This window comes from Lates calcarifer, unplaced genomic scaffold, assembly GCF_001640805.2.
Source record: "Lates calcarifer isolate ASB-BC8 unplaced genomic scaffold, TLL_Latcal_v3 _unitig_1364_quiver_856, whole genome shotgun sequence".
Lineage (NCBI taxonomy): Eukaryota > Metazoa > Chordata > Actinopteri > Centropomidae > Lates > Lates calcarifer.
In genome coordinates, this window is record NW_026115471.1 from 1 (window position 1) to 9,430 (window position 9,430).

Genomic DNA, 9,430 nt, shown 5'->3' on the forward strand with positions numbered 1-9,430 from the left:
ATTATATTATATATTTATATACCTGATTAACAACCTCATCTTAACACCACTAACAAATTAATTCCATTTATCCTTGTCCACTCTAACCATTTCAAACTAATGGAGTAGTTTAACAGTTTTGGAAAAACTTGAAACACCAGTTCATTTAAGAGTTTTGTTCTCAAACAAGTCAGCTGGAGACATTAAAGGTTTAACTGGAAACTGTTTTTCAAGCGCCAGCTAAGCAGCTAGCTGGCTGCAGATGATAATCTGGTTGTAACAGAAAGACTTCCAGCCTGTAATCAGATTTTTATATTTCTGTTTGATACAATATGTTAACCACTGAGTTTTAGAGGTGTTGGTAGGGTCAGTTTCCCCTGCTTGCAGTCTTTATGCTAAGCTAGACTAAGTATGTCCTGACATCGAGCTGACTGGTTGCAGCAACGCCACAGTTTAAAGTCATTAAAGGGCATAAATTACTAAAATGAGGGAACAAATGAATTATATGGAATTTGAGCATGAGGACATTTATTATCAATCTGATGAAACGTTTGACTCCTCATCGTCTACCCTGCCTCTGTAAAGACACCAAAACTTGTCACTGAATGAGTACCTATACACTCACAGCAGTATCACAACACTGAAACACTGAAACCCTGGATCAGCTCTTAACTCTGACAGAAAGTGGAAACTCTGATCCACATTTGGCATCATTGTCTACTGTCAGAAAAACAGAAGTTATGATAATAGATATGTAATTTAGCTTGGATACTAGTGTGCGTGTAAACGTACTCAGATAATTGTTTAAGCTTATCTGATGAGGACAACACATGCTCATCTGTTTGACATGCAGTAACAAACACTGTAATCAGCTGAAAGAAAATAAACAGCATCATGAACAGAGCAAAAACTGCTGAAGGTGAAGAAAGGTGACATGACCACCACAAAAAATGGAAAAAAGAGGCTGTGAAAGTGCTCAGAAAAGATGAGGGAGCAACACTCGCTCGTGACAGACCAAGAGGTACCTTCTCCTCAGGAAGCTGGATCGCTGGGTGGACATCCTGGTTTGGATCACGGTAACACCACCTCTCAGGATTAAGACCTAAGGGAATCTCTTCTTCTCGGTAATGAAATGTGAAAGTTCCTTGGGTTGGATTGAGGTGGACGGGCTCTCCATTTGAAACAGGTGAGGAGTCTTTGTGGTGAAAGACAGACGAGAGATCTTCACTGATGTACGACGGACTAAAACACATCTCGTACGCTGTCTCGTCGTTGCCTACGCCGTCAGGTGGCATCCCCACATGACTCTGAAAAGTCTCACACTCTTCTTCAACTGACGAAGTTGCATCTTGGTCATCAAAACTTTCACTAACACCTCCCTGGCTTGTGTTAAACTCATCACCATATGAGTCTGAATGATGAAAGTCGGGGTCACATACCATCTCCTCCTCGTGGCTTGCAGTGTCGTCCAAAACCTCTGAATTCAGCGTAAAACTCAGGTTTCCTGGTGCTTCAGATGATTCAGACTCCATTTGGATAGTTTGGGGCTAATAACCAAATCAAAAGATTCACTTTTGAATTTATACAGGTGTTCAGAGTATTTAAGAGTTGTACAAGTAAAAGAATAAGTGCCACAAAGTAAGAATTCGGTGTCAGTGAGTGGTCAACACAAAGCTGATGGGTAAAAACATCAAGAGAAGGATGGAAGAAATAGAAAAGACTCGACTGTGGGATGGAAAAAGGAGTTTAGGTGAGATTCACTGTCTTTCAGCCAAAACCTTAAGACCATTTGAACCACAGACTTTTTCCAAAATACATCAGTAATAATTGTAAGTTCGCGAGGACAGGCAGTCTTTCCGGTCTTTAGTCATCCATGGTTGGTCCAATGTTAGGATGCTACTCTGAATGTAAATATAAATATTTTATGGACTAAACTTTGTTTAAAACTCAGTAGAATGTAAAATATTTTGAGATTCTTCCTTAACAAATTTCTTTTGAAAACCATTTTATGCAGTGTTTTATTTAACCATGGTGGATGGTTTATTTCCAGCAACAACTGGATTTGTCTCAAAGATAATATGGGACCTTTTTGTTTCAAATTTTTACTGTATATTCACTAATGTGTTTCTAAGGAGGATACAATACAACTGGGCTGTAACTGGGGTAGAAAATGTTCTGATACATTCAGATACGTACAGTTTAAATTTCTGGGAAACAAAAAGTCAAAGCAGATCTGGGTTGAAAAACAGTGGGATCATGTGATGGACATGTTTGTCATTCTTCCTTCCACCTTCGTTTTCATTATCACCACGACAACATTGGTGATGAGTGTCGGTTGCCATGGAAACTCTACGATCATCATCACCGTGCTGCCCCTGAATGTTGGTTAGTCACATTTAAAACAGTGAGACAATACAGACACCGGAGTTTTCTTCTGTTGAGGTACGAGAGGATTCACACGCAGACAAGACCACCGGAGTGTTGTTTAGAAAAAATACGAAAAACATATAAAACCTGAGCAATAAAATGTTGGATCACTCGAGACATTTTGGAACAGACGCAACCACGAGCAATATGTTCAACAGAAAGAAGGACGGTTTAAAGAATTTCTATTTTCTCACTGTTTCTAAAACTAATTTAAAATTAAATGTAAAATATAAAAATATGTGTGTGTATGTGATTTGACTGAGAAGAGGGGTGGTAATATTTGATGCAAATTACAGACTAAAAACAGCAGCTAAGAAATAAACTTTGAAATACTTTGGGCATTGTAGGAAAACTGAGGGTCTTTAAAAAGTGTGGTCTGACACTGTCCGTCCTCCATGTTTCTCACATTGCTCGATGGACTCGTTGACCACCAGATGACAGTATGGATCCGCTCCTCTCCCAACCCCGAGTGGCCCTCCCTTACCTCTTTGACCCCAGTGACCTGCTGCTCCCAGCGCTGCTCCTGGCCCAGCTGGGTGACGGTGCTTATGCCAGTCACGGTAGTCATGGTGGTGTAGCTGGCCTCAGCCCTGTAGTCTCCCTGCTTCCAGGGCGGCAGGACGTCGGCACCAACGGCAACCTGTTTGCGCGCGGTGATGGGGGACTTGACCGGCCTGATGGGGAGACTGAGAGTCTTGAAGTGGGAGAGGCAGGCCTGGAGACGGGGGAGGGAGGTCAGGTTATAGGCCTGCAGGGGGCCAACCTCCGATAACGCCATCACCCCCGCTCACTCGTCTTAACTTCACTAAACTGACTCTTCAGAATAAAATGCATCCCCTGAAACTTGACTGTCAATTCTCAGATATCAGCTGTTACATATGGTGGTCCTAAGGTACAAAACCCAAAAACAAATTCCTGAAATAACATTGTGTTTCCAGTTTCATTGTTGTGTTTTGCTCCTCAGGAACACCATAGCTATGAGAATATCATTCAATAAATGAAACTCTGCACGACCATTAAAGGCTCCACCCACCTGACAGGTGTGGGCGTGGGTGCTTTCACGTGTCTGACAGGTGACGGCGACTGTTGGCGTCCTCCGGTCACCTTGGCGACCAGCGAGGGCTGTGTTGGGGACTTGGACGTGGGTTTGGGAGGGACTCTGGGTGGAGTCTTGTGAGCCAGCTGCTGAGTCAGCTCAGCACCCTCCACCTGCATTTCCATCATGGCGGTGGCCTGGAAACTGGCCTCCATCCTCTGAGGGACAAAGGAGAGAGAGAAGGTGAGGTGCCAGCTCTCATCTAGAAACTTATTAACTCAATATTCAGCAGCTGAGAGTTTGTGGAGTCTTTCTTACCTTTTCCACTCTGGTCTGACGAGTCTGTGAAATCTGAGAGGTTGAAATCACTGTCTTAGTTTTCTTTGCTGGAACGGCTTCTTCACCTGTACACACACACAGAGGTGTAGTTTAGTGGGTGAAATGGACAATATGCAAGTTAAGGAGCTTTGGAGCAGTTAAATTTTTTCTCTTTCAACAGAACTAGGCCACAAGCTACCTGAAAACTTCCTGTTTCTAATTCTGTTTCCAAAGCCACCAGAATTTTCTTTTAAAATCTAGCAACATTTTTCTGTCTTCCAATTTGACAAAAACACACCTGAGAAAATAAAGCTTTGACACATTTTTTTAAAAACAGTTTTTCTGTTTTGGTAAATGTGGCTTGAAATGTATTGGCAATAAGCTTGGCCCTGTCTCTACCAGAGTCTAGCTAAAACCAGCATTTAAAATGCTCCGTTAAATATTAATTTAATTTACTTGATAACACAGTCACAAATGCCCGATAGTCCTCACCCTGAACCAGCAGTTCAGCAGTGGAAGTGGCCCGTCCGCTGCTGTTGGTGGCAGTCACAGAATATGTCCCAGAATCCTCTGGGAAGGCCTCAGCGATCAGCAGACTGTACAGGTCTCCCTCCTGGAGGATCCTGAAGTCGGCTGAGCTCTGGATCTCGGCTCCCTCTCTGTAAAACTTCACCACGGGTGTGGGGATACCTGTGACTCGGACATCCAGCCTCACCTGGCTGCCCTGTCGCACTGAGGAGCTCTGCAGTCTCTGAAGGAAGCTGGGAGGCGCCGTCTCCGCTGGAAAGGAAAGTGTTGATAGATTTAAACTAAAGCTAAAGAGCCTGTTTTGTTTTATATAGTTAAGTCTCAGATACCAAGTACCAGAATACTATGTTTCTACACTGATGACTCCTCACCTGTAACCAGGAGTTTAAGTTTACCCGCGGTCTCACCTGTAACCAGGAGTTTAAGTCTACCTGCGGTCTCACCTGTAACGAGGAGTTCAGCGGTGCTTGTGGCTTGTCCAGCGCCGTTGGTGGCTCTGACGGAAAATCTTCCGCTGTGTGCGGCGGTCACAGCGGGGATCCTCAGAACAGCGCGGCCGTCGCTGAACGAGATCTGAACGCCGGGCAGAGCGGCGGCGGAAAGAACCTGGCCATCACGGAACCAGCTCACCTCAGGAACTGGAGAACCTGCAGAGGAGAGGGGAACCAGACCGACTGTAGTTTGTTTCTATTCAACTGTCAGACTTGAAATTTTCTTTGGATAAAAGTAAAATTTAATTTTTCAGATTAATTATACTATATATAGATTAATTTAAAACAAAGGAGTTAAAGCTACTTGATTTATGAAATCTCTCATTTCAAAAAAGATTCCATTTCAGAATCACAATTTTCAAGCAAGTCAGAATTTGTTGAAAAATATCTGATTTAAATTTTAATCTCAGGATAAAAAACCTTGACATTTAAATAAAAGAAGACAAAAAAGAAAAATCAAACCTGTATTAAATTTGAATCTCTGATTCAAAAAATGTTGAAATGATGTAATCTAATATGAAAAACTGGATTAAAATGAAAGGTTTAAGAGAAAAGTAAAAAAATATTTTTTAAATAAGAAATTAAAAAATAAGATTGAATTCAAGCATTCAACAAAAAAATAATAATCCAAACCTCAGATTAAAATTTTACTCTCAAGTTAGGAAAAAATGTAATATCTGAAAGAAACCTAAGAAATCACAAATTAAATAAAGAGTTTTTAAAATCCAATGTTAAAAAAACATAAGAAATCTCAACGTAAAGGAAAATCTCGAAATCACAATTCAAGTTTTGATCTTGGAGGAAAAATTTGAGTTTAAATGATAAAATGATGATAAAGTTTTTAATTTTAGGATGTAAAATTATAAATTCAAAGTCAAATGCTTGGTTTGGTTTAAAGTGAAACCGCTGCCTGGAGGAAAACCTGAGGTGAAGTGAGATTTACTAAACTAAAACATGTAAAACCATTTAATCACTTCACAAAATGACAGTTTTATTTTGAAGTCCTGAGACACATCAGATGTTTCTTACCACTAATTTGAGCCTCGAACGTCGCAGCACTACCCTCCAGTGCCACAACGCTCTGTAGCGGCTGTGTGAATGTTGGCGCCTGTGTTGACATGTTGGTCGGCACCCTGCGACAGAAAAACAGAGACAAATAAAGTCACCAAAAGTTTGTTAATGTGGTGTTTCATCTGATTGCAGCAGGGGGAATGTCTTGTTTCCTTTCCTTCCTCCTTCAGTCGAGGAAACACAGGAGCAGCCTTTAGGTAAGGAGACACTGACATCCCATAATTCCTCTCTCCACAAATAGACACCTGCATCTGTCACAGCTCAGATTACTGCATCCCAAAGCTTCATGGGAGCTGTAGATATTGATGCCAACAGAATTATCCTGGCTTTAACTTTAGTTTTTACTGCCTGTGACACACAGTTCATTATTATCATCATTATAATGAAGAATCCTTAACTAGTAAAGTCGACTGATCCGAGCTCAGAGACTCTGAAACTTCTGCTTGTCATATAAAAAAACTTTGAGAGTTGGTTTTCAAATGGACTTCTGAATCACTAAATTACTAAAGACTGGAATATACTTTAATTGACTCCTCCAGTTCTTCAATGAGTCTCTTCCATAATGTTCCCAACTTTTACCCCAACACCACTGGACCCCACACTCCCCATAATGTGTGCTTAAAATAAACAGAATCTAAACAAAGGAGATTAGAGTATGGAAAAATAAAATGTTTTTCGCTGAGCTGAAGTGAAACAAACTGACACAATTAACAGACATGACATCAGACATCTGCTCTTTGACTGGAGCTTTCTTAATGACCTCCCTTTCTTCTGTGGTGGTTTAATAGCAGTGTCTGGAGAATCAGCTCCAGCAGCTGTTTATCTCCAGCCTCCTCAGGTGCAGCACTTGCATCCCCAGCAGACACATGACATATTTCAGGATGTTGGTGGGACAGTTTGAGGTCCTGCTGAGGATGCAGAGGATCCTTTGACCCAGCCTCTGGCAGTCTGTGATTGGTCTTTATTCATGGTGAGAAAGCTCATCACTACATCGTTTTTCACTGCTTGATATTCATGTACTGTGCAAAAGTCACAAAAGCACAACAGCAGCAGTTTGAAAAAACATACTGATGTGCGAATTAAGCGCACAAACAACCCCACCCCCAGTCTGTAAAGATCTTGAGAAGGACAAGTGTCTTGTTTTCCCGTTTTGATTTGTGTCCATAACATATGGAGTACACCCCCTTGTGTTCAATGCAAGGAAATGCATGTCGTTGAAGAATAATAGAATCCCCAATGTAAACATGAATTTTGTCTCTTTTTCACTGTCCAGTGAGGAGGCTGGTCTGCCTCGTATGAATCTCTATGCATGCACAACTAGCATGCTATCAATGTTGACTAAATATGCCATCAAAAAGTTACCCAATTCATTTTTATGCTAATTTCCAATGGCACCCAGTGCCTGACTGAAATCTGCTGTAAAAGTTCCAGTCATCCAACAAACTGGGCAAATTCTAGACAGAAAACCAAAACAGAAAGAGGAGACCATGGAGGTTCCCGTGGGACTTTTGTCTGGCTCACATACAATCACAGAGCTATGTAGAAACGAGGTATAACCAGGACCAGGATCTGGAGCAGTAAACTGACTACATGTAACACCACCAGACCTCAACAACAGACTGATGAGCTCAAAGAGTCATAACCACAGGAAAAATGTCATATTCAAACTGTGTTTTTATAGTGTCAATGCTCCAAAAACTGGAAGACGACTCAAGACTCTACAACCTTTTTACTGTGAATAGTTTCTGTGTCTTCATCTTGACCAAATTCAGACATCTGATCAGAAAACATTTACAGACAACAAAAGACAAGTTTGGTGTAAAATTGAAACAAGTTCTCATCAACCTGTGCAACATGAATATTTGACTCTTTTAATCAGTTTGTTGTAATTTGTGCTGAGTGTCTCCTGCAGCTTCATACAGCACAGAGGTTAGAGTTTCAGAGAAGTGAGACGGGGGTGAGACGGGGGTGAGACAGGTGAGACGGCCCAGGAGCTATAAATGTCAGGGGGGTGGAGCTGGTTGGAGGGCAGATGATGCTGACAGACGGCAGCAGCTGGAGGTCAGCCGCATGTAAAAGTCATCAGAGGAAAAAGAAGAGGAAAAGTAAAAAAGTGCAGCAGGTGAAGCCTGAAGGAGAAACTGCTCCATCAACACAAAGTTTTCAGATGTGAATCCGTTTCCAAAGTGATAAAGCAAAATAAAATCACAAAAAACATGAAACAAGACATAAAAAGATGAGAAACGACAGTCAGAAGAAAAATAGAGAATGAAGCAGAAGGTGAGAAAAAGATGGAAATATCAGAATAAAATGAAACAACAGAAGAAAAAATAAAAACATGAAAATGTGTTAAAGCTGCTGATAACCTGCCGATAATCAATAACCGACCATTTCCTCAGATGTGTAGATGTGACCTCGGTGTGACCTCGACATGAACATGTACTCGGGTCTTTCTCTGACCCCTCTGGGTTCTGGTTCAGATGAGGAGTTAAATTTAAACTCAGTAGGTTTTTTTTTTACTTACCTTTTTCATAAAATAACTTTTTACTCATTAAAAGAAAAGTAAATTATTGTGAATCAAAGTAAATTAAAACAAATATATATAATATTTCCCGTTAATGTAATAATAAACCTACACTCAAAAAAGCACAAACACAAATATTTGTAGTTTTGATTTAAAATGTAGTATTGCAGCTAATAAGAAACTGCTGCTGCAGTCTCATATGTATTTACATTTTATAGATACATTTGAATTTGAATGTCAAATATTTTGGGGTCTGTGGAGGTGGAGGTGTGAGGAGGCAAACAAGAAGACTTTTACAACTTTGTCACAGCTGCTTTTTTTTTTAACATTATAAAGAGAGAAGAAAGTTTTCTGATAAAAAAAATACAAATAAACTTCAGTTCATTTGTTTTTTAAAAACTCCTCATTCTAAATGTTTTAATATAAATGTTTAGAGAGACATATCACATCGTAAAACTGTCTATAAAAAGGTTTCTACTGCAGGTGTGAACGGGGCAGGGGAGGAGGTTTACGGGCTGTAAACTATGTTTACCCCCCAACACTGAAACCCCCCCACTGTCAGTTTAACCAACAGTGTAATTACACTGAACTGATTTCAGGGTAAAGTTCTGCTGATGATAAACTAACATTTTATAAAACAAAATGTTACCTTCTTTAATTATCTGTTAATTAACTAATTAACCTGTTTCTTTAATATTTATTGTGTCATCTTATGATCTTATAACTTTCTTTTGTAGTTTTTTTTAACGTCACTTAATTTAAATCACTGCACATTATTTTTAATTGATACAGAGACTGATCGCAGAGATTTCAGACTTAACATAAAAAATTTTAAAATATAAAAAATAAAGACTTTGTAAATAATGTTATACTAATCACCATAAACCTCAAAAATAAATTGTACATAAGAGCATTTCATTTTTTTGTTTACTTTATTTAAAACATTAAAACATTTATTTTAGTTTAATATTTTCTCGCTCAGTTGATTGATCCGAATTAATTGATCATTCTGACTTGTCATATACTCTTCATATGAAAACTGAACTGATATTTACC

The 9,430-nt window shown here is 39.8% G+C and overlaps 1 protein-coding gene across 1 annotated transcript; it reads right to left on the minus strand.

Annotated features, from left to right (window-relative positions):
- Positions 1-689: 689 nt before the first annotated feature.
- Positions 690-5,846, minus strand: LOC127139342 (uncharacterized). Its single transcript, XM_051067272.1, has 7 exons — positions 5,809-5,846; positions 4,732-4,935; positions 4,253-4,540; positions 3,761-3,846; positions 3,440-3,660; positions 2,891-3,080; positions 690-1,526 (listed from the first exon to the last, which is right to left on the minus strand). The coding sequence occupies exons 5-7, from the start codon at positions 3,655-3,657 to the stop codon at positions 690-692; spliced, it is 1,245 nt and encodes a 414-aa protein (XP_050923229.1). The 5' UTR covers positions 3,658-3,660; positions 3,761-3,846; positions 4,253-4,540; positions 4,732-4,935; positions 5,809-5,846.
- Positions 5,847-9,430: the final 3,584 nt, after the last annotated feature.

Bases quoted from the DNA above. Each gene is read 5' to 3' on its own strand.
- LOC127139342 (XM_051067272.1), bottom strand. From the start codon at position 3,657: ATGGAGGCCAGTTTCCAGGCCACCGCCATGATGGAAATGCAGGTGGAG. The intron at 3,081-3,439 runs GTGGGTGGAGCC...TCTCCCCATCAG, and splicing joins CCCACGCCCACACCTGTCAG to GCCGGTCAAGTCCCCCATCA. The intron at 1,527-2,890 runs GTAAGGGAGGGC...TTTGGTTATTAG, and splicing joins AGGTCACTGGGGTCAAAGAG to CCCCAAACTATCCAAATGGA.